Source organism: Lithobates pipiens, unplaced genomic scaffold (genome assembly GCF_037356315.1).
Source record: "Lithobates pipiens isolate NorthernLeopardFrog02 unplaced genomic scaffold, aLitPip1_a1.2 Scaffold_30, whole genome shotgun sequence".
In the NCBI taxonomy this organism is placed as follows: Eukaryota; Metazoa; Chordata; class Amphibia; order Anura; family Ranidae; genus Lithobates; species Lithobates pipiens.
The window spans coordinates 41,082,646-41,108,519 of record NW_027507791.1 but is presented as its reverse complement, the minus strand read 5'-3'; the positions used below and the strand labels follow the sequence as shown (position 1 = coordinate 41,108,519).

The following is a 25,874-nucleotide window of genomic DNA, read 5'->3' as shown; positions in this document are numbered from 1 at the left end:
GAAAATGAATGTAACTATTCTCTACATGTAAATGGCAGATCATTTGAGAAGATGCTTTTGTACGAAACGCATCGGAAAGGGCCAACACACTGACACCATTACTGCCGAGCCCCTGTGCACAGGGGTGGCGGCCACCTTTTTTGTAAGTTCTTTGGCATTCTCACTTTTTTTTTTTGCTCCAGCAAGATTTCTAATAAATACAACACCATATAAGCTTAATTTGGGCACCTTCGTGTGAGCTTTTTTACATAGTACTCGCCTCCTGAAATGTTATCCCTAAGGCCGCGTAGACACGGGCGGACTGTTCGCTCAACTTTGTCCGCTGAACAGTGTTTCAGCGGACAGTCCGCTCGTGTTTGGGCTTCAGCGGACAATTTCAGCGGACAGTCTGACGAACAAAGTTTTTTGGAATTTCCGTAAAACTGTTCGCTGAAACTTGGTTTGAGCGGACAGTCCGCTCGTGTGTAGGCTTGTTCGTCAAACTAAGTTCCGCGCATGCTCAGAAAGGATTTGCACGCCGAAGGTTGTATTGCAGTGTATAGGACGTCGTATTTTTCGTCCCGTCGTATGTGCCGTTCACGTCATCGCGCAAGTTTCAGCGGACTGTTCGTTCGTCGTGTGTGGTCAAGTCCGTCCATGCTAATTTTGAGCGGACTGTCCGCTCAAACTGTTTGACGAACAAAGTTGAGCGAACAGTCCGCCCGTGTGTACGCGGCCTTACTGCCCACCACTTCGAATGAGACAATGCCAAGCTTCAGGATATGGTTTCAAAAGTTTTATCTCCGATGAGTTCATAGACTGGGGAAGGGTTACCATCACTAAAGGTGCACTGTGTATTATTTTAGAATTTCAAGCATATTTATTGTCACTGCACTGTCACAATGTAATTCTGGAAGTCCAGTACAGTTTTTCTTCGTATTCTTGATTCACCTGGGACTTTATATATTTTTGGTCTTTTATTTATTGTTTAGATTGTTCAATAGAAGGTTGTATGTTCACCTTTAATTGACAGCTGCATATTTACAATTAACACTCACTTATTTTATTGTTGTTTTGAACTATTCTCTACATCAGGAGTCTCCAAACTATGGCCCTCCAGTTGTTCGGGATCTATAATTCCCATCATGCCTGGTCTTGTCTGTGAATGTTAGCCCCCGTACACACGGTCGGAAATTCTGACGGAAAAAGTCAGATCGGATTATATTGTTGGAAAATCCGATCGTGTGTGGGCTCTAGTGGACATGTTCCATCGGAATTTCTGACGGACAAAATTTGAGAGCAGGACCTCAAATTTTTCCGACAACAAAATCAGATCTGACATTTTCCGATCGTTTTTAGAGAATTCTGATCAAAGTGCCACGCATGCTCAGATCAAATTACAAGACTAAAGCTATTGGCTACTAGCCACAATGTAGTCCCGTTGTATGCAACAAATGTCATCACGTTCTGAACGATCAAATTTTCCGACAACTTTGTCAGACTGTGTGTATGCAACACTCGTTTCAGCCAAAATCCATCTGAAAAAATCTGACAGATTTTGTTGTCGGAATGTCCGACCATGTGTATGGGGGCTTAGAGTTTTATAATGCCTCATGGGATGTGTAGTTCCACAACAGCTGGAGGGCCATAGTTTGGAGATACCTGCTCTACATGAATGGAACTCATTTCTCTTTACTGGAATCATTTCTGATGTATACTTATGATAGGGAGCATTAGATCATGGGACAGCTGTGACAGGCCATCACAGCGGTCATATGATCAATTAGCCCCGTGGGTTTTCTGTGTGTCTCTGCAGCCCACTCATCATATCCCCCCCACTGTACTGCCAATGAGAGAGCAGACTGTGGATATGGATGCTGGCCTTCCTCTCAACTGTGTGGATGGCTGTGGGCTGAGCACCTGTCTGCGTGTTTTGCTTTCCACCCTAACCCCCATGTCAGGATCTGTGTACAGTGGGCTCTGCATATTTTTCCGCTAGCTCCCCACTCCCTCCCTTTCTGGCCTCAGGAGTGAGCCAATGAAAGGATTCAAAAGTGAAGGGAAGAGAGCAACGAGGACAGTCTGTGCCTCACATCATAGAGAACCTGGGGGTCTTTTGCCAGAGGAAGACAAGCTGACAGTACCTGCTGTGGGACATGCCACCACTGAAGTGCTGCACAGAAAGGTCTTGCTGCTGGTGCCTAATTGCCTACATCAGAGAGAGTATGGACCTTCTACTGAGGCGGCTTGTGTTTAATCCAGCATTGAGAGACTGAGCTTTGGGGACCTGATGATTGAAACCACTAACTTCCCAGGATGTGGAACTGCGCATGGCAAGAATGGTGAGAGGAGACACAGCTTTAACCCTTGGGCTACACTCCATTCACACGCCCCTTACTTAGTAGCCCTGCAGCTATACATCAATTACTTTTAAAGTAACAGGATAGTATGTGACAAAGACAGAAGGGCCCCACTGCAAGCTGGCCAATGTTAGCATTAATGCGCCAGGCACCTTGGCACCTCCTTTAATATGTACCCCACTTAGGAACACTTATGGATAACTGAAGAAAAATACTGTTAAGTTATTTTGGGTCTGATTTTGGTTAATAATAGTTACCTCAGATAAAGTTTAAACCTATATTAATGCACATTGGGTATTTTCTCCTGTGTTAGGCCACAGTTTTCTTTATTAGTTCTGCAACTTTGAATTGTTTATTGCTTTATTTCAAGTTTTGCATTGTGTACCTGCTTCAATGCATTGTCTGGCAGTCTTTGGCCTAATTTCCATGCATTATTATACAACTGTGACTTACTAACGCTTAAGTTATCCAGGTGTAAATGGTCCTCCACCTCCAACTGGGTGTGTCAGTTTGGGACTGAGCAAGTTTAAAAGGCATGGTGGAACAGAAGACCCTTCATCACCAGCGGCTCCTTTGGGGGTAAGCGCCTAATCAGGATACCCCGACTTCCGGCTTTTTGATCCACTAAAAGGGCTTGGAAGTGGTGGCAAGAAGGGACTAATAAATACCAGAGTAAAAGTAATTTTCTAATTTGTCAAGCTTTTAGAAAAAGTATTTTTGTATAGCTAATAACAGTGTGATAAGAGTCTAAGATTTAGATACCAGTCTGGGATTGACTAATTTGAGCGAATACTTTTTACATTCTACAGCTGAATACACACATATTTTTTTCATTCAGAAAGTGGGCTGAATGGAAACAATTATTAATACATTCCTGCATCCACACATGTGAGGTAGATGCAGAAATCCTTCCTCTAGGACATTGTATGCTGACAGGAAAGACTTGGTGCTGTCAGACTGCACTAATTAAAGCTGATAGGCTGCAAGCTGTTAATAGAAGAAGGTTTTTCAGCAGGACCGTTCCACAAAAGCTGATCTAAAGATCAGTCTCTGAGGACTAGACCCAGAGAGAAATTCAGCTGATTCTTGCTGAAGTGACAAAATTTTGTCCAATTTAAAGTTAGATAGATAGTTAAATAATTTGTATCATGGTTGTAATGTTAATTTATCCCAGAATATTATTATCCCAGTCAGTCCTGTTATACTTACTGTAATTCCTCTATATGGCTTGTTGTCAGAGCTTCCATCAGATCCCTGAAATGAGGACCCTCCAGATTGTTCCCAGACAGGTCCAGTGTCCTCAGTGTCTGGTTATTTCTTATTCCAGATGCCAGGTGAGGGCAGGAACTGTCTGTCAGGTGATTATTATCCAATCTGTAGAAGAGAAGAATGTTACCAGAAGAAAATTAATTTCTCCCCCCAGGAATGAATGTAACTATTCTCTACATGAATGAAACCCATTTCTCTTTATTGGAATCCTTTATATTTGATCACTTTATAAAACTCCAGGAAATAGAATTTTATAAGAAAAATGTTATAAAGCGTAACGTCCTCACCAGGCACAGGTAAAGCTGAATTGTATGGCACAGACAGGCTGCATTGTATGGAACAGGTCAGGCTGCATTGTATGGAACAGGTCAGGCTGCATTGTATGGCACAGGTCAGGCTGCATTGTATGGCATAGGTCAGGCTTGGATGAGAGGGTTTTGATGAGCATGTTGTAGTAGGTTTGTTTAGCAGTGTGGAGGCAGGAGTTGTATTTGAGAAGGGCAGATTTGTAGAGGGTAAAGTCTTGCAGGGATTTTGATCTATACCATGCTCGCTCAACAGCACGTCTGTCTCCTGAGACTTCTGGTATCGTCTGTTTGTCAGGGTTGTGGCAGATGGGGCCTGGTTCTGCATTTAGAAAGAGGAGCAAGTACAGTAGGTGCTGCCGATATTGTGTTTCCAGCGCGATACTGTCGCGCTGGTTCCAGGCGACAGGCTTCTCTAACCAGCGCGATCCTGTTGCGCTGGTTCTCGCGCTGGCTGCAATAGGAAAATGTAATTTTCCTATAGTAGCGAGAGTGAGAGAGCGGCGACAATGTCGCCTCACTCATGAAGCCTGCATGCCTTCTCGGGGGCATACCAGGCCCTGAGGTCTGGTAGGGATTTTAAGGGGAATTCCCTACGCTGAAAAAAAACGGCGTGGGGTCCCCCCCAAAATCCATACCAGACCCCTATCCGAGCACGCAGCCCGGCCGGCCAGGAAAGGGGGTGGGGACAAGCGAGCGCCCCCTCCCCTCCTGAGCCGTACCAGGCCGCGTGCCCTCAACATGGAGGGTGCCTTGGGGAAGGGGGGTCGCTGTCGCTGCCACCACCGCCTTCCGTTCTTCTTCTTCTGGAGATGTTGACTCGATGCTCTCTCTCCGGCCGCAGTGCCAGGGATGCGGTGCACGGCGACTTATATAGGGACAAGGGGTCACCGGTTGATGTCACATGGTGACCCAGCCCCCTTACGATGTCACAGTCCCGGAGGATGCTATTTCACTGAAAAATGATATGAGGATTGCTCAGAGCTGGATTAACTCTTTGTGGCAAGACTGGGCACAGCTGATCTGAAATCCCATACTCTATATTGTGCCAGACAAAAAATAAATAAAAATATAATTTTTATAGAGTATATATATATTTTTAAAGAGTATAATTTTATTTTTAGTGCAGCCCACAGGAATAGCAACAGCTAAAGGATTTACATTTAAATCATATCTCTCCTTCAATATTATATATGCATTCACTCTGTTGTTATAACAAAAACCAAGCATCTCAAATAACTCCTCCTCTAAGTTGATCTCTCAGTGATTCCATCAGTAAATAAATGATATAGTTAATCTGGCTAAAAAGACACCAAAAAAAAAAAAAAAACAACCCCTCAGAGGATGGCAAAAAAAAATGGGAAACATGATCCAATTTAATCCAGTAGTAGAGGACAAAAGTCCTTCTTGAGGCAATTGAATGTTCCCTGGATCAACTTTACCTATAAATGTTAGTATCCAGTTATATTATGTATATGTAGGAAAGAATTTCCCTCTGGGGTCACACATAAAGCTAGCCATAGATGGATCGAAATTTGGCTGGTTGAGCAGGAACTGGCCGAATTTCAATCCATCTATGGGGAGGCTGGTTGTACCGAAGTCAATCTATAGATCAGCTTCAGTACAACCAGCCTTAAGGTTTGTTTTTTTGGGGGTTTTTTTTTACGATCACTGCCAGTGACTATAGCCACCTGAGGTTGAAGGAAATAAAACTGCATATGTAGTCAGTGTTGAGCTCTTGTAACACTGAGGTCAAAGCAGAGACCCCACAGACACTGGGCCAATTGTATCACTTCTATGTGACTCCCATAGATGGGATTTTGCTGCCTCTACGCATCTGCTCAGTCTGTGCAGTTATCTAAATACATCACATAAATTATCACATAAATGCATGCAAGCTTTACATACATGACCCCTTTCACACGATAAGCCTGCTCAGATCCGCTTGTCCGTTTTTCATGCGGACCCGAGCGGGTCACCCATTGCCTCCTATGGGCAGGCGGTTGTCAGCGAAGATGTGTCCACTGACATCTGTCTGCCATACGATCCGCTCAAAACAGAGGTATGGCGATACGTTCAGCCCTTCGTCTGGCGGATCAGATTGGATGAGATCAGCGGGGCCTCTGACCGGTCCATCGCTGCTCAGTGAGTGGAGACAAACCTGCCATCTGCCGGCTCAGCGGAGATCAACGGGTCGATCCCCCCCACTGAGCTGGCAGACTCCGCTGAGCAGATCCACCCCCTGTGAAAGGGGCCTAATAGAAAATAACACCAATATTTAGTCATTCCTGTAAATATTTTGCAGAGCATTCCAATTTAACACAGAAATTTGGTTATTCTTTACCTCAAACTCTTGATGTTGTGTAGAGCTGTTATCAATTTTGTCAATCCTTCACTTGGAATATTACATGAACTTAAATTTACTTCTTTTGTCTCTCTGCAGGATTGAAGGATAAAAGACAGCACAGAGCAGTCCAGAGGGCTGAGGGGGACACCAGAAAAGTCAACTTTGTTTGATCCAATACATTGTGACACCAGAGCCTTATTCCTGCTCTCATAGAGATAGTAGAATACATTAAGAAGATCTCTTTTGCCTTCTATTTGTTTGTCAGGTATTTGGTCTGGTATTTTCTTCTGGATCCAGGTGATGACATGTCTGGCAGTCTGAGTAGACAATTCTCCCACATGAGACTTTAACATGGATCTAGTAGAAGAGTCTGAGAGACCACAGAGGAAACGGAGGAATATTTCAGCACGGCCGTCTTTGTAAGATTCAGCATCATCAAGTGTTTCCTGTAATCTGTCAGGATTATAGTTAATAAAATGGACTAAAGCAGCAAAAAACTCCTGAAGAGTGAGATGTAAGAAGGTGTAATCCACATCAGGAGGCTGACCAGATTCCATCATGAAAGATGAAAAGAGATGATTATCATTTCTCACTCTGAATGACTCCAGATGACGATCATCAAATACAATTATGTGATTCATGACTCCATGTTCTGCCATCCGCCCAATAGATGTCAGCAGTTCCCGGGCAGTGTGACCACCATCTTTATTCTGGCTGTGATTGGCCAGAATGTTGGAGACAAAAGTCACAAAGAGTTGTGTCACTGTTTTGGGTAATGATGTCATCAGCTGATCAGTGATTGTTGGTTGGGATCTGAAGCACATTGATAACACTGTACAGATGATCCAGCAGTATGATGGGATATAACAGAAAGTGTACAGCGTGTCATTCTCCTGTACATAATGAAAGGCCTTTCCTGATAATTCCTCATTTCCAAAGAAATTTTTGAAGAAGATCAGTCTGTCTCCATAGAGAAATCCCATGATCTCAGCTATTCTTTGGAAAACACTGGTATCCACCGATGCCAGTCTGGTTGGACGGCTGGTTATCAGTACAGAGCAATCCTTAAGAAGACTCTGCCTCACCAAACTGACCACAATCTCACCAAAATGTCTTCTCTGTTCTTGATAGGAGAATTTACTTGATGTGAAATCTATTTGGTGAATACTTTCATCTAAACTATCAAATATAAACAGAAGTCTCTCCGGATCTTGTAAAATGTCTCCAATCTGACTCTCCAGATACGGATATTGATGAAGAATCATCTCCTCCAAGCTGACCTCTCCCAGTCTATTAAGGTCCCGGAATCTGAAGAAGAAGACAAAGGCAAATCTCTGGTAGTGTTTTCCGGTCACCCAGTCATAGACAAACTTCTGCATCAGTGTGGTTTTCCCTATTCCTGGCACTCCGCTCACCATTACTGCATGTGGTACACATTGGGACTGGTGGTTCCATCGGAACAGTCTGTTTGGTGTAATGTGTTCCAGTCTAGTTTGTGTTTTCTTCAAGCATTCCTCATGTTTTATCCCAGTCTGTATTATCTCATTCATGGGGCGCTGCCTGAACTGATCAGTGGAGACCACAATCAGGTTCACATAACGCTCATTGATGAGGAATCTTTGTGGTTCCAGTGTAGTTCCTGGGGGACTATGCTCCACTAGAGTCTCAGTCTTCACCATCAGATGTTGTTTGTGCTTTTCCTGAATATCTGGGAATGTAATAAAATAATTTTATGACTCAAGTTAAAACAGAAATGGACAATGTAATGTTTAGTCTAAGGAAAACTTTGTGTTGTATTATACACATAGATCTTTGGGAATGTACTACTAATACATGTAGTTTTAACACACTGATAAAAGTAATATATAAGGATGGGCTGAACACCCCCCCAGTTTGGTTCGCACCAGAACATCCGAACAGGCAAAAAATTTGGAAGACAACACGAACACGGATAAATATTACTGTCTCATTTTAAGTAATCCAAGCCACATTTTCTCAGTAATCCTGTGCCCCTAATGGACACAGGATGACTTAGACATAGGGGTTGCATGGGGAGCTGAAACAAGGGTTTCCCAACCTCTCTAAGGGATTCTGGGTTCCACAGCCCTCTCGTCATACCCCCCAACTACTTACCTGATCCCCATCTCCAGCGATGTCCACGAGTGTCTTGCACATGATTGGATGATGGAAGTCAGCAGACCTTCTGCTCATTTACTAAGATCTGGACCAAATGCCATTGCAGATTGCAACTTTAGTAAATCAACCCCTATGTACAAGCTACATGCTAATAAATCAGCCTACCTTTCTGCTCTTTGTCTGCAGTTCTGCAACCCCCTCAGTAACTGCTCCCATGACCTTCCCTGTGCTTCGTCCATGGCTGTTAACAGCTGTCATTTTCAGTACTATCCTGGCAGTGTTTATCCTTCTTCTCCTGTCTGCTCTGTTCCATGCTTCTCTACCCTGACCTGCTCGTTTGCACACTGCTTATTGCCCTCAGTCCTGACTCCCCATGTTCCTGATCTCAGTGAGGGGCTAGATCAGGGATCCTCAAACGATGACCCTCCAGCTGTTACGGAACTACACATCCCATGAGGCATTGTAAAACTCTGACATTCACAGGCATGACTAGGCATGGTAGGAATTGCAGTTCCTGAACAACTGGAGGGCCGTAGTTTGAAGACCCCTGGGCTAGATCTAAGATGTGCATAGACCAGTCCATCACTCTGCCCTCTGATCAGTGTTTCATTGGAGTCATTTGCTGTTGCTGGGTGTCAGGCTACAATCAGCACTCTGGGACCAAGCTCCTCTGAGATCAAGAATGGAGCAGGCTTTCAGGAGATCAGGCTGGGGGGGGGGAGATAAGCAAACAGGGAAGCAGATAGACAGAGGGGAGAGGAGGGAGCCAAGAATCGAGCTGGGTGCAGAAGAGAAGAGGGCAGGATAGGGGCACACTATGAGAACAGGCAATGTGTAAACAAGCAGGATGGGGCAGAGGAGTTGAGAACAAAACAGACAGGGGAAAAAGGATGAATACTGCTGGGATCGCCATGAAAATGACCGCTGCACTGTTTTAGGGATGACAACTTAACATCCAGGCATAAGAAATTTTGCAAATCTCTCTCACATGCCGAAAACTCTTCAGGCTGCACATGTGCAATGAAGATCGCTGTGCATATATTTGAGGATTTCACAGCTTTGAAGGGGGTATGAGGAGCCTAAAGAACACTCATTATACTGCAATGTGGTGAGCTTTACTTTTTAGTATGTGTGTAACGTTCCACTTTCCACTGATGACCTATGAGGCTTTTAAGTTGCCACTTGTGGAAAATACAGAATACTGAAATGTCATAGGTGCACACATGTTCGGTATCTGTTTACTCGGTACAACCTCATCTGACATCAACAATTTGTTGTGTTTATAAGCCCTAAATTTAACATGTTGCACTCTCTAAAACTGTTGCGCTAATATGGGGGACTATTACTATTTTATTCTCTGGGGTGTCTAAATTCAGAAAATACATACTGTCTAGGGGTTAATGCAATCTTCAGGCCCAAAATTATTTTTTTAAACATGTGTGCAAAAAAAAAAAACTCCAGCAAAAACAACTCTGGCAACGAAAGGGTTAAACTCATTTCATATGTAAAATGTATGAGCAAAGTCTGAATTTAGGGAAAACATAATATCAACTCTGTATTGCGATCGCAATACAAACTCACGTTGATGAGTTTTTTTAATCTTGTTTATCTTTGCTAGCATTTCTGTTCTTGTGTACTTGTGTATTCTTTTTATGACTCGGTGGAGTCGTTTTAAGCGCTTGAGTATTCGGCTTAAATACATTTTGTTGAAACCATATCCCACAATTTGGCGCATTTTTTTTTTTTTATGGTGATACGTCATTTGGAGGCGTGCTGAGAGTAACCACGTGAATCCGAAGATTACGGGACATCCGAGAGATCGGGACAATCTCCGGCATCTGGGTATAGGGACTATGTGATCTGTGATCGAATTCGCGCAGTTCGACCTCCCCTAACAGGGGGGTCACTGGGGATCTGGTAAGCCTGCATCTATTAGTGGTGTTTAGAGGTGACGGGTCCACGTGGTCAAGTACAATTTCATTGAACAATCAAGTTTTAGTTATTTCTGCAATTACTTTTACATATACACTGGACATTATTTATATTTTTGTATTAATTTACATATGGACATTTGAATTTACAATTTGTTTTTTTATATTTTTGGACACTTGTGTTTATAATTTTTTCACAGTATTTTTGTATTCGGTGTCACAGTTTTTTTTATATATTTTTTTTGGATCACATTCACATTGAGTGGCCAAGCGCTGCACTTTTTTTCTTTTATTTTATTTTATAACATCAACTCTGCACTTTGGAGGAAATTTGTGATGGTAATAATTACTGGAACTTACCTCTCTGCTCCGGAGACAGTGAGTGTCCAAATTCATCCAGCAGAATCTGATCCAGCAGACCCTCACCTATAGAAAAAAAAAGAAATAAAAGCTATATCCTGATCATTGGAGGCAGAACCATGAAATTATGAAAAGATGTCATTGTCTAAACAGACTGCATATTATAAAGCAAGCTACTTTTTTTTAGCGTAGTGAGTAAAAAAAAAAAAATTGTTGACAAATGGGGAACATGAAAATGACATATTATCCAGGTAAACAACACCATCAAATGTGCTTTGATAAATAGAACCCAAAGCTATAAAAATATTAAAATCAAATGAAGCCCATGAAAAAGATGAATACTTACCCGTTTTTCACTTCAATAGCTGTGTATCCAGCAGAATCTTCAGCATCTGAGATTCCCTTGTTTTAGATATCCACACATCCCTGATTCATGAGATGATTCCTCCCTCCAGTCATAATCCCACCATTTTATCCCTTCGATTGTCACAATTTTTATTGCACACAAATTTTTATTACCTGTTCGGCTGATTTCTTCCAGAATGGCCAATATATTAGGATGAGGATGATCTTCCTGTAGTGCATAGAGACATTCCCAGAGTCCAATCACAGCTTCTCTTCCCCGATCCCGAATATCTTGTAATAATGCATGAGAGAAGGCAGCCCTGCTCATGTGTTTTTTCCTTGCCAGGTAGGTCTGAAATACATATACAGGTTTCTTTAAAAATAACTTTTGAACTGAAAAAAAACCGTTACAGGCTGATTCTGGGCTCTCCAAAAGACTATTCTACAAAAACTAAAAGGACTGTGGAAAGAAATGCAATGCAGGTATGAGGCCAGCATGTACTACCTATTTTTGCATTTCCATACTTCTCCTTTAAGGGAAAACCATGCCAAAATTAAAAAAAGGTTGGGACAACCTGGTGACGTTTATTTTTTATTTTTTAACTCCTTTGCATCTGTGCTATAGACAAATGACGGCTGCACAGCGGACCTGCTTTGCCGGGTGTCGGGGCTGGCTTAGCCCTTCCTCCTCTGGGCTGACCGCTTAGCTGTCGGCTAATTGCCAGCTCTCTTCTCTTTCCACAGTTACCAGCTGTTCCCGATGATGCTCGTCTGACCTGCCTATTTAAAGCCTTCCTGCTCACTTTTTCATTTGCCTTCCTGTTGGTCACATAACAGGGAACAATCTCCTGCTGTTTGTTTCAAGACTGGCTTGCTGACATCCCACCTGGCTTCTTATCCTGCTTGCAGTTGCTCTCCTTGGATCCCTGATTTCCGGCCTGGCTGATTACCCGATCTGGTTAATGAACTTTGGACTGGCTGACTACCACATCTGTCTACAGGACTCTGGCTATGCTTGACTACGCTTTTTTCTATTTACCTTTTTATTTTTATTGATAAACAAGTGTGATTTGATTGTACTTCTGTCTCAGTCTGTTTAATTGTTTCTGACACCGGGGTGGCGTCATATGATGTCCGTCCCTTTGCATGCTCCCCACACTACCCGCAGGGGGCACGCTCTGTGATAATGAGTCAATGAGACTCGGTGGATCATAGGTCAGAGTGAGGAAACAATGCCTTTTCCAGCATGATGGAGCACCTTGCCGTAAGGCAAAATTGATAACTAAGTGGCTTGGGGAACATTAAGATTTTTGGTCCATGGCCAGCAAACTCCACAGACCTAAATCCCATTGAGAACTTGTGTTCAATCTTCAAGAGGTGGGTGAACAAAAAAACCCCCACACATTCTGACAGACTCCAAGCATTGATTATGCAAGAATGGGCTGCCATCAGTCAGGATGTGGCCCAGAAGTTGATTGACAGCATGCTAGGGCGAATTGCAGAGGTCTTCAAAAAGAAGGGTCAACACTGCAAGTATTGACTCTTTTCATAAACTTTAAGTGGTTGTAAACCCTTTGCAACCACTTTTTGCTACAGGTAACCCTAAAATAAGGCTTACCTGTAGCTACGCTGCATATCTCCTAAACCTCCTGTTTAGGAGATATCCCCTGTATTTGCATGTGCCAACGTCATCGTCACATGTGCACTGAAGCAACAGCACGTACGTGTTGTTGCTTAGGTGAGACCATTCCGCCATCATGGCTCTGGCCAATCACAACGCTGGAGCCCGTGATATCCGGAAGTAACTTCGGGAGCGTTGTCGGCGTACGAGGACGGCTGCAGGGGCTTCAATCTCAGGTAACTAATTCATAATGAGATAGCATGCTATGCATACTAGCTCATTATGCCTTTGTCTTGCAGGTTTTTTTGGTTGTTTGTTTTGATTTTCAAGGGTTTACAAACACTTTAATGTCAATTAAAGATTTTGGCTCTCATGAAATGCTTGTAATTATAATTCATTATACCATAGTAACATCTGACAAAAAGATCTACAAACACTGAAGCAATGGATTTTGTGAAAATGAATATGTGTCATTCTCAAAACTTTTGACCACGGCTGTACACAATCCTGTGTTAAGAAGAGAAACGGTGGAGGAGGAGGATGTTGCAGTTATAAAGTTCAGAGGCCTGCCTGTAGTTGCCTCACAAACCTCCCAGTCATGGCCGAATCCCGAGCTGAACTGACTGCAACATTTCCAGGCAGTGTCGACGCTTCACCATAGGCCCCTCCCCCCACATATTCCTATTGGTCATCAAGATTTGCACATACTGTAAATTCGGCAACAAATACGAGTATTCGCATGTGTTTTTCACTGACACAGTGCATACATTGTTGCAAAGGGAGAACGAAGATTCGCATGGCATGCCCTACCCACTAACATCCGCATGGAAGAAAACCATCGGGCCTTCAGAAAAAAACCTCAAGACCCCCCTCTTCTAAGGAAAAGGAGGCACAGGACGGATTAAGCTCCTTGAGGCAATTCAGTTTGCAGTTGTAGCGCTATACAAGTCATTCATTCAGTTTATTTAAAAACTTTTTTGTCTTACATCTGTGCTTAAGAGATTCCGAGATTTTAGCTCTTTCAGGAGGACCCCGATGTCCATGTTCTCCAGGATGTAGATCAGATCATCTCTATAATACTCATACATCCTCCTCAGTGATGGATCATCATATGAAGACAGCTGATGGTGGAACCTCTTGATGTCCTCTACAGAAACACAGACAATACATTTACTGAATTGTGGCTTTACCTCTGAACCCCAAAATATCGTTGAAGAAATCTATATATTTGTGTCTCGTCCTTTGCTTTGTGCTTCCTTTATAATAATAAGGTCTTGTTTTTATTGGTATATTTTGAGCTATTTAGACACCAATGTCTGTACCTAGTTAGCATGAATTGGCATGCTCGGCGCTGATGTTCACTAGAAAATAAAGCGGCTTATCTGTTGCTCGTTTTTGTGATTCTGTAATGTGATGGTACAGTTTTAAAAAAATTAATAAATAAAAAATTGTTTTTTATTAATCCATAATTGTGTTCCAGCACCAGTCCAAAAGTCTATGCCACATGATAAAGATAATGACCACTGCCCTGTGTGTAAATACTGCAGTCTGACCCACCCCCAGCACAGTCACAACAAATTCTCTGCAATCAGAAAGAAGTTCTCTTGGATTGGAGAGAAGTAGTGGTGACTGTGCAAGGGATGGGTTAGACCAGTAATGGCGAACGTTGGCACCCCAGATGTTTTGGAACTACATTTCCCATGATGCTCAGCTACACTGCAGAGTGCATGAGCATCATGGGAAATGTAGTTCCAAAACATCTGGGGTGCCGAGGTTCGCCATCACTGGGTTAGACCATTGAAGATAGACCTACAACACTGCAATCAGCAAAGTGCATGCTTCTCGTTGGTTGGAAAGCTCTAGCTCAGCAAGGGGTGTGTTAGACCTCTGCAGAGAGACCACTACTTCCACACAGAGAGAGAGCATGGGTTATTCTCTACTGAGTTTAGGACTTGCTTCATAAAGAAATCATACCGTAATGCCCTGTACACGCGGTTGTACTTTGCGATGGAAAATGTGCGATCGGATCGCGTTGTCGGAAAATCGTGTATATATATATATATATATATAAATATATATACACATATACACATATATATATATATATATATATATATATATATACATATACACACACACACACACACACACACACACACACACACACACATATATATATATATATATATATATATATATATATATATATATATATATATATATATATATATATATATATATATATAAATATATATCTTTTCTGTTATTCTGGAGTGGATTAGATATTTTGTTCCTCAACCATATGGCTGGTTATTTATGGTTTACCACGACATAGAGCCAATCGAGAATTAACTTTTTTTTTTAATTATTAAATTAGACACCACACTTTTTTTGAAGTTTTTTTATCGGATTAATTGATTAAACGAAAAAATAACTGGCCAACTAATCGATTAGGAAAATGAAAAAAATAATTAGTTCCAGCCCTCCTTTTAACTCTCATATTGCCAGAAGATATCTGGTGGCTATGAAAGAGGATTTTTACATCTGCCTGCAGGTAGATGGGATACAGATAATTTTAGATACAGTGTAACTAATGTGTTTGGTTTTCTTCTCCCCCCCCCCCCCAAAAAAAAAAAAAAAAAAAATAATAAATACATTTGTTGCATTTCTCTGTAAAAATGATATAAATAAAAAGATAATTAGTTGACACTTACCCGGTAATTTCGGCATGTAGGATTTTTTCATTTTCTTATTTGCGATCAGTTTGTTTGGAGCAGAAAACTGTTTATCGTATACACCGACACCCATGTCACATGCTTCGCATTTCAAAGAATCTGCAAGGTTAATAAAGTTCAACAAATGTTCATACATTGATAACAAAAAAGAACGCATCATCAGTAAAAGAGCCTGCAACAGTTCTCTAATGCCCTGTACACACGGTCAGACATTCCGATGGAAAATCCGACCGTGTGTGGGCTCCATCAGACTTTTTCCGTCGGAATTTGAGAACTGGACCTAAGATTTTTCCAACAACAAAATCCGATCGTTTGAATTCCGATCGTGTGTGTTATATTGTTATAACAACTAAGTTTTTACATCTCTTGCACCGGTCACTTTATTACACATCACTGGTAGTTTATATAAATAACATTTAATGATCAGCGTTGTGGAGATTAGCTTGATTTCATTTTTCTATGCTCTATTATATAGGATTGGCTTAGGATCACTTTTTACATTAGTTTTCATGAGTACTATAAAATTCACATACACACACTCTCCACTTTTGGCTTCAGATATATATATTTATTATTATGGTCTTTTTGTAAGAAATAATTTATATACCTTTATATATCTCTTCATATATATTTTTGATATTATTATTTATTATTTTTACTAATCAAGACCATTTGTATTCAAATACTCCTTTTCATGCACACTTTATTTTTCATATACATATTCAGATAATTGATTTAGATCTGAGGTGGTTTCTTTCCTTGGTTTTATTTTTCTTTTTCCTCCTTTTTCCACTTTACTTTTGTCTACCCTTTAATCACTTACTGATTGAGTGTAGGAATCACATGTGTGGAGATTCCAGAATGATGAGCCACCGGCTGTCACTGTTATTTACTCCCTAATTACACCATCACATGATGACACTCGTATAGTATTTATTTTTTTCTCACTTAGAACAATAATCAGCTATGAGTAAGCGCTAATTACAGCTTGAAACGCATTAGAAATTTTGTTCTATATTTTTCCCTCTGCTGCTGGGATTTGTGTGATGTGAGGTTTTTCATTTGAGAAAATAAAGGCACAGTTTACTTTATTCGATTCGGAGTGCGGCTGTCCAGAGTTTCTCCATTCTCCATCTGTAAGTGGTTAATGGTCATGGTATCACTGTGCTTGCTTGGCCAGCAAACTGGCCTTACATAAACCCCATAGAGAATCTGTGGGGTATTGTCAAGAGGAAGGTGAGAGACACCAGATTGAGTTTGAAGAAGTGGTGTGACATCCATACTGATATGTCATTCAGTAAGTTGGAGATCTGTGACGAGATCGAGGGGGTGAGTTGAGGAGTGGAGAGATAGATCTGGGTGTCGTCGGCATGGAGGTGGTATTGGAAACCATGGGAGGTTATCAACTGGCCCAGGGAAGAGGTATAGAGTGAGAATAGGAGGGGCCCAAGGACGGAACCTTGGGGTACCCCAACAGAAAGAGGAAGGAGAGCGGAGGAGATGGAGTTGTAAGTGACACTGAAAGTGCGCTGAGATAGGTAGGAGGAGAACCAGGATAAAGCAGAATCACGGAGGCCAAGGGAGTGTAATTTGCTGAGGAGGAGCAGGTGGTCAACTGTGTCAAAGGCAGCAGAGAGGTCTTAAAGTATGAGTATGGAGTAGTGGCTGTTGGTTTTAGCAGTTAGTAGGTCATTGGTGAGTTTTAGTAGGGCAGTTTCAGTAGAATGTTGTGGGCAGAAGCCAGACTGTAGGGGGTCGAGAAGGTTGTTGTCCATGAGGTAGCGACTCATTTGTCATGGACAAGAGCAGGGAGATGGGTCTTAAGTTTTTCAAATAGGTGGGGTCTAGTGAGGGTTTTTTGAGTATGGGGGTAACCAGTGCATGTTTGAGCTGGGAAGGAAAGGTGCCGGAGGAGAGGGAGAGGTTGAAGATGTGGGTTAGGGAGTTGAGGATAGAGTGGGAAGGTGGTAGCAGTAATTGTGAAGGGACAGGGTCCAGGGAATGGGTAGTGAGGTGGGCCATGGAGAGGAGTTTATCAACTTCATCTGTGGTAACTGGGCAAAAATAGGAGAGTATTGAGTGTGGTGTTGGACCTGTTGTGTTGGGTAGGGGAGGAGGTTGACTGCTAGATATCTCTGTGCAAATTGTGTCGATTTTGCTATTGAAATGATTGGCAATCTGTTGAGCGGTAAGCAAGTTGATGGGTGGGGGCAGTGGGGGGTGAAGTGAGGAATTAAGAGTAGAAAAGAGTTGACGAGGTTTGGATCAGAGGGTTTTGATGAGAGTGTTGTAATAAGTTTGTTTAGCAGTGTGGAGGCAGGAATTGTATTTGAGAAGGTCAGATTTGTAGAGTGTAAAGTCTTGCAGGGACTTAGATTTACGCCATGCTCGCTCAAGAGCAGGGCTGTGTCTCTTGAGACTTCTGGTGTCGTCTGTTTGCCAGGATTGTGGCAGACGGGGCCTGGTTCTGCGTGTAGAAAGAGGAGCATGTACGTCTAGGGAGGATGACAGCGTGTTGTTGTAGATGGAATTGGTTAGGTCTGGGCAGGACAGGGGTGTGATTTTGTCATGAAGGCCATCAGTAGGAGAGTGAAGAAGGGAAGGGTTGAGGTTGCGACAGTTTCTCTGGGTAGTAGTTTGTGGGTTGGCAGCATAGGATGTAGGAGACAAGGAGAGAGTGAAACGGATAAGGTTGTGATCAGAGAGAGGAAAGGGGATGTTAGAGAGGTTGCAGGGAGTGCAGCGATGGGAGAATACGAGGTTGAGCATGTTGCCGTTGGAGTGAGTGGGGGTTTGTATCCATTGTGTTAGGTTAAAAGAAGAGGTTAGGTTGAGTAGTTTAGAAGTGGTAGCAGTATTAGCATTGATTGGAATGTTAAAGTCACCTAGGATGATGGCAGGTACTTCAGATGAGAGAAAATAGGGTAGCCATGCAGAGAAGTCATCCAGAAAGCGTGACACTGGTCCAAGAGTTCGATAAATAACTGCGACCCTCAGACAAACCGGAGAGAAAAGACGAATGTAGTGCATTTCGAAAGAGCAGGGGGAAAGAGAGGGAGGTGTGGGAAGTACCTGGAAGGTGCATTGTGGGGAGAGGAGAAGTCCGACACCACCTCCTTTTCGTCCACTGGCTCTGGTGGAGTGAGTCCAAAGGAGGCCACTGTGGGACAGGGCAGCTGGAGAGGTAGTGTCAGATTCCTGGAGTCAGGTTTCGGTTATAGCAAATAGATTAAGGGATTTGGAGAGGAAAAGGTCATTGACAGAGGCTAGTTTGTTGAAGACTGAGCGGGCATTCCAGAGGGCACATGAAAGAGGGGGGCCGACTTGTGGAATCAGGGGAATTGGGATGAGAAGGTGGGAGTTACGACTGTTTGAGGAGGTAGACAGCCAACTTTAGGGGGTGGGAATTGGGTGTGGGAGGGCCGGGGTTTGATGCAATGTCCCCAGACATTAGGAATAGTAGGAGGGTGAGGGTGGTGAGGCGGGAATGGGATTAATAGGGGGGAAGATGCTGTGGTGGAATGGACGTGGTGATACTGTGTGGGCTTAGAATGAGCAGGAGGTGGTAAGTGGAGTAATATTGAGTGGGCAGAAGGGAGATATGTACAGATTGGGGACTGGAGAGGAGGAATAAAGAAATGAGAGTTTGAGGAGAGAGCAAGATCACTTTTATTGGCGGCGGCAGAGCCCCCCCCCCACCACGCTCCGGTGCCCTCCGCCGCTCACCGGAGCCGTCCACAGCAGCGGAGGTGATCAGATGTTTTACCCTTGTGTGACATGGAGAAGAGTGAGGGGAAGATGGCCCCCACCCATCTCTATATCATTGCAGGGCAGAAGCCACGTCAAAGCGTCACTTCCGCCTATAGCTCTTAAAGGGCCATTTTTTTTTTTTAAATTACAAAATGTATTTATTTATTTTTTATTGCATTTTAGTGTAAATATGAGATGTGAGGTCTTTTTGACCCCCCAGATTTCATATTTAAGAGGTCCTGTCATTTTTTTTATACTAAAAGGTATGTTTACATTAAATAAAAGTGACACAATTTATTTTAATTTTTTTTAAAGAACAGTGTAAAAATAAAAAATAAAAGCTAAAAAAAAAAAAAAATAAATAAAAAATTGACACGTCCCGCTGAGCTTGCGTGCAGAAGCGAACACATACCTGAGTAGCGCCCGCATATGAAAACGGTGTTAAAATCACACATGTGAGGTATCGCCGCGATCGGTAGAGCGAGAGCAATAATTCTAGCCCTAGAACTCCTCTGTAAGGCAAAACATGCAACCTGTCGAATTTATTAAATGTCACCTATGGAGATAGGGTAAAAGTTTGTCGCCATTCCACGAGCGGGCGCAATTTTGGAGCGTGACATGTTGGGTACCAATTTACTCGGCGGAAAATGATCTTTCACAATATAAAAAAAAAAGTTTGGGCTAACTTTACTGTTGTCTCATTTTTTACTTCCATAAAAAGTGAGCTTGTAAGACCGCTGCGCAAATACGGTGTGACAGAAAAGTACTGCAACAACCGCCATTTTATTCTCTAAGGTGTTAGAAAAAAAATGTATAATGTTTGGGGGGGTTCTAAGTAATTTTCTAGCAAAAAAAAAATAAAAAATTTTAACTTGCAAACAACAAATCTGAGAAAGAGGCTCAGTCCTTAAGTGGTTAAAACCTATATTAGATAAGCACCTGAACGACCGCAACATACAGCGATATACAATGTAATACTGACATATAATCACACACATAGGTTGGACTTGATGGACTTGTGTCCTTTTCCAACCTCACCTGCTATGTAAATTAGTCTGTTTCCCCGAAAAAAAAGCCCTACCCTGAAAATAAGACCTTCAAGGACTTTAACTAGGGCTTATTTGGGGGGGGGGGGGTAGGGCTTATATTGCAGCCATCATGACAATTACGCTAAGTCTTATTTTCGGGGGGAAACAGGATATGTAAATGCCACACAGCAAACACGTTTACAATCCACAGAATAAGGCAACTCCTAACCACAGATTCTAATCAGTTTCCCCAACATAAGGTAATAGACACCACCCCCAGGTCACAGGAGGGGATCCAGCAAGACACAGATGTATCAAAAAAAAAAATACTGTATATTTTATTTTGGTTTCACCATTCCTTTTTCAGCAAATATAAGAATATTAGCCACTTATTTTATTTATTTATTCATTTATTTTACCAAAAACATGTATCAGAATACATACTGGGCTAAATTGAATTTTTTCTTTTTTTTTTACATTTTTTATTGGATGTTTTATAGCAGAAAGTAAAAAATGTGTTTTAATTTTTTTTTTTTTAATTGTCGCTCCTTTTTAATTGGATATGTTTTATAGCAGAAAGTAAAAAATATGTTTTAGATTTTTTTTTTTTTTAATTGTTGCCCCCTCTTTGTTTATAGTGCAAAAAAATTGAATCCACAGAGGGGGATCAAACACCACCAAAAAAAAAAGCCACTGAGCTGATTGGCTCCTGCTGTGTCCAATCACAGCGAGAGCTTGTCGCCGGCAGCCCCAGACCCCAGAAGTGTCAGATCACGTACTAGGTACATGATCCGGTGCAGAGCGACTACCCTACCAAGTAAAAAATATGTTTTTACATTTTTTTTTTTTTAATTGACACTGTTTTTTTTGTTTATAGTGCAAAAAAATTGAATCCACAGAGGGGGATCAAACACCACCAAAAAAAAAAGCCACTGAGCTGATTGGTTCCTGCTGTGTTCAATCACAGCGGGAGCTGGTTGCCGGCAGCCCCAGACCCCAGAAGTGTCAGATCACGTACTAGGTACATGATCTGGTGCAGAGCGACTACCCTACGAAGTAAAAAATATGTTTTTACATTTTTTTTTAAATTGTCGCCCTTCTTTTGTTTATAGCGCAAAAAATTTGAAGAGGGGGATCAAACACCACTACCCTGCCACAGTAAATGTCAACGTCACAACGTCAGCAGAATACATATTGGCCTAAATTGATGAAGAAATTCAAATTTTTTTTACATTATTTTATTGGATATATTTTATAGCAGAAAGTTAAAAAACATTTTTTTTTTTTTTTTTTAATTGTCACCCTTTTTTTGTTTATAGCGCAAAAAATTTGAAACCGCGGAGGAGGATCAAACACCACCAACAAAAATAAATAAAAAAAGCCACATACTGAGCTGATTGGTTCCTGCTGTGTCCAATCACAGCTGGTCGCCGGCAGCCCCAGACCCCAGAAGTGTCAGATCACGTACTAGGTACATGATCCGGTGCAGAACTACTACCCTGCAAAGTAAAAAATATGTTTTTAAATGAAATTTTTTTTTTTAAATCGTCGCCCTTTTTTTGTTTATAGCGCAAAAAATGTGAAACCGCAGAGGGGGATCAAACACCACTACCCTGCCACAGTAAATGTATGTGGGGGAGGGGGGGAGGACAAAAATTGGATTTGGGTACAACGTCACAATGTCAGCAGAATACATATTGGCCTAAATTGATGAAGAAATTAAATTTTTTTTTTTACATTATTTTATTGGATATATTTTATAGCAGAAAGTAAAAAATGTTTTTTAATTCTATTTTTTTAAATTGATGCCCTTTTTTTGTTTATAGCGCAAAAGATTTTAAACCACAGAGGGGGATCAAACACCACCAAAAAAAAAAGAAAAAAAAGCCACATGCTCAGCTGATGTGTCCAATCACAGCGGGAGCTGGTTGCCGGCAGCCCCAGACCCCAGAAGTGTCAGATCACGTACTAGGTACATGATCCGGTGCAGAGCTACTACCCTGTCAAGTAAAAAATATGTTTTTAATTTTTTTTTTTTTTTAAATTGTTGCCCTTCTTTTGTTTATAGCACAAAAAATTTGAAGACGGGGAACAAACACCACTACCCTGCCACAGTAAATGTCAACGTCACAATGTCAGCAAAATACATATTGGCCTAAATTGATGAAGAAATTAAATTTTTTTTTTCCATTATTTTATTGGATATATTTTATAGCGGAAAGTAAAAAAAAATATATATTTTTTTTAATTGTCGCCCTTTTTTTGTTTATAGCGCAACAAATTAGAAACTGCAGAGGGGGATCAAACACCACCAAAAAGATTAAAAAAAGCCACATACTGAGCTGATTGGCTCCTTCTATGTCCAATCACAGCGGGAGCTGGTCGCCGGCAGCCCCAGACCCCAGAAGTGTCAGATCACGTACTAGGTACATGATCCGGTGCAGAGCGACTACCCTGCCAAGTAAAAAATATGTTTTTTAATTTTAAATTTTTTTTTTTAAATCGTCGCCCTTTTTTTCTTTATAGCGCAAAAAAATTGAAACCGCAGAGGGGGATCAAAGACCACTACCCTGCCACAGTAAATGTATGTGGGGGGGGAGGACAAAAATGTTATTTGGGTACAACGTCACAATGTCAGCAGAATACATATTGGCCTAAATTGATGAAGAAATTCAATTTTTTTTTTTTTACATTATTTTATTGGATATATTTTATAGCAGAAAGTAAAAAATGTTTTTTCATTTTATTTTTTTTAAATTTTTGCCCTTTTTTTCTTTATAGCGAAAAAATTTGAAACCGCAGAGGGGGATCAAACACCACCAAAAAAAAAAAAAAAAGCCACATACTGAGCTGATTGGCTCCTGCTGCATCCAATCACAGCGGGAGCTGGTCGCCGGCAACCCCAGACCCCGTAAGTGTCAGATCACATACCAGGTACATGATCCGGTGCAGAGGGACTACCCTGCCAAGTAAAAAATATGTTTTTTATTTATTTTTTAATTGTCGCCCTTTTTTTTGTTTATACCGCAAAAAATGTGAAAACGCAGAGGGTGATCAAACACCACTACCCTGCCACAGTAAATGTATGTGGGGGGAGGGGGAGGACAAAAATGTTATTTGGGTACAATGTCACAACGTCAGCAGAATACATATTGGCCTAAATTGATGAAGAAATTCTATGTTTTTTTACATTATTTTATTGGATATATTTTATAGCAGAAAGTAAAAAATATGTTTTTTATTTATTTTTTAATTGTCGCCCTTTTTTTGTTTATATCACAAAAAATTTTAAACCGCAGAGGGGGATCAAACACCACCAAAAAAAAAAAAACCCACATAGTGAGCTGATTGGCTCCTGCTGCGTCCAATCACAGCGGGAGCTGGTCGCCGGCAACCCCAGACCCCATAAGTGTCAGATCACGTACTAGGTACATGATCCGGTGCAGAGCGACTACCCTGCCAAGTAAAAAATATGTTTTTTATTTATTTTTTAATTGTCGCCCTTTTTTTGTTTATAGCGCAAAAAATTTGAAACCGCAGAGGGGGATCAAACACCACCAAAAAAAAAATAAAAAAGCCCCATAGTGAGCTGATTGGCTCCTGCTGCGTCCAATCACGGTGGGAGCTGGTCACCAGGCAGCCCCAGACCCCGTAAGTGTCAGATCACGTACCAGGTACATGATCCGGTGCAGAGCGACTATCCTGCCAAGTAAAAAATATGTTTTTTATTTATTTATTTATTTTTTAATTGTCGCCCTTTTTTTGTTTATAGCGCAAAAAATTTGAAGCCGCAGAGGGGAATCAAACACCACTACCCTGCCACAGTAAATGTATTTGGGGGGAGACAAAAAATGTATTTGGGTACAATGTCACAATGTCAGCAGAATACATATTGGCCTAAATAGATGAAGAAATTAAATTTTTTTTTTACATTATTTTATTGGATATATTTTATAGCAGAAAGTAAAAAATGTTTTTTAATTCTATTTAATTTAATTTAATTAAATTTAATTTAATTCTATTTTTTTAAATTGTTGCCCTTTTTTTGTTTATAGAGCAAAAAATTTGAAACCGCAGAGGGGGATCAACCACCACCAAAAAAAAAAAAAAAAAAAGCCACATACTGAGCTGATTGGCTCCTGCTGCGTCCAATCACGGCAGAGGTGGTCACCAGGCAGCCCCAGACCCCGTAAGTGTCAGATCAAGTACTAGCTACATGATCCGGTGCAGAGCTAGTATGTATGTGGGGGGGGGGGGACAAAAATGTTATTTGGGTACAACATCGCACAAATGCGCAGTTGTCAGCTAGAATAACACATTGCAAAAAAAAATAAAAAATGTCCTTGTCATAAAGGGGAGGGTAGGGGGTAAATCGCCTGGAGGTCAAATGGTTAAAACATTAAACATTTGCTTCGCGCGTGAAGTTTGGATTTCAAAGAAACTCACGGCGGCAAAAGCTGCTCCTGATGGGGCTGCTCACTCTTTTCACTGCTGGACAGTTTACATATAAAAAACATTTGTATTATTGGTTAAACATGGGAATTAAAAAAAACAAAAACAAACAAAAAACACACAATAATAAATAAAAAAACACAGAGATAATATAATAAAATAAATGATTTGATCGCTATATGTAAAAAAAAAAAAACTAGAAATCCCACATAAGAGTATGTAATGCAGCAGTGTGAAGATTCTCTAAATCATTTGACTTCCTACTATACAAAATTTCCCGGATTTTTTTATTCAGTACAAAAACAATAATTATAGTAAAAAAAAATAAAGATTTAACAATCTTAACGTGTCTTATATGTGGCTTCAAATTCAAAAGTTGTTACATATGTAAAAAAAAAAAAAAAAAGAACAAACAAAAGACAGTTCTGTCTGCAGAGACAAATACAGAGAGAGAGATTCACCTACAATTCACTCTTAATACACACTGAATGAATCCCCTCCCAAGTACTACTCCTTCTGTTATATTATATAGGGTTAAATGTTTACTTACCGTAAAGATCACAGATGATGACGTGGGAGTTCTGAACGAGGAACAACAAAATGGAGAATATTGGGTGGGGGGAGGAGATCGCAATGTGCTTTTCTACTTTCAGTTTCGCAGGAAACAGATCTCATGGAGATTGAATGACACAAAGCTTTAATAAAGTACACAACAAAGAGAAAAGGTCTGGTGCCATCGCCGGTGACACTCCTCCATCCCTAATAATAAATAGTAAATATATACAAGAAGTCGCCCTGGGACTTTAAATGAGGTGAGCGCAGTTTAGCCACTAAGTAACAAGAGTAAATGCAGTAAAAATATCTATTCAAAGATAGTATACATCAGCCTTTCTCAACCTTTTCAACACAGAGGAAGCCTTGAAATAGTTCTCCGGTCTCGGGGGAACCCCTTCTAAAAATTAGAAATCTACAACTCCTGATACAATAGTGTGATGATCAGTGGGAAGATTGGTCCTTACACTTGTGGTCATTGGGAAGAATTACCCCCCCTTACAAATAGCTAAAAAGATCAATGGTGTCGGTGGGAACTTATCTAAGAGGCAGAAATGGCCGAATGCTGAAGGAACCCCTACAACCTCTGGAGGAGCTCTGGTTGAGAATCACTGGTGTACATGTATGAGCGATGGAAACAATTGGCGAGCCAACAGGATTGCACATGATAAAAATGAACATTAATACATGAATGTCATACAATA

At 41.2% G+C, this 25,874-nt stretch overlaps 1 protein-coding gene across 1 annotated transcript in view; it reads right to left on the bottom strand.

Annotated features, from left to right (window-relative positions):
- LOC143942696 (NACHT, LRR and PYD domains-containing protein 12-like) overlaps positions 1–25,475 on the bottom strand; it is a 155,630-nt gene extending 130,155 nt beyond the window's left edge. The window contains exons 1-7 of the mRNA XM_077464075.1: positions 25,169–25,475; positions 15,368–15,487; positions 13,640–13,800; positions 11,207–11,384; positions 10,688–10,753; positions 6,258–7,968; positions 3,549–3,713 (exon numbers count right to left, since the gene is read on the bottom strand). Coding sequence (XP_077320201.1) covers positions 3,549–3,713; positions 6,258–7,968; positions 10,688–10,753; positions 11,207–11,384; positions 13,640–13,800; positions 15,368–15,461 — 2,375 coding nt within the window. The 5' untranslated portion in view covers positions 15,462–15,487; positions 25,169–25,475. The remainder of the gene's footprint in view (positions 1–3,548; positions 3,714–6,257; positions 7,969–10,687; positions 10,754–11,206; positions 11,385–13,639; positions 13,801–15,367; positions 15,488–25,168) is intronic.
- Positions 25,476–25,874: the final 399 nt, after the last annotated feature.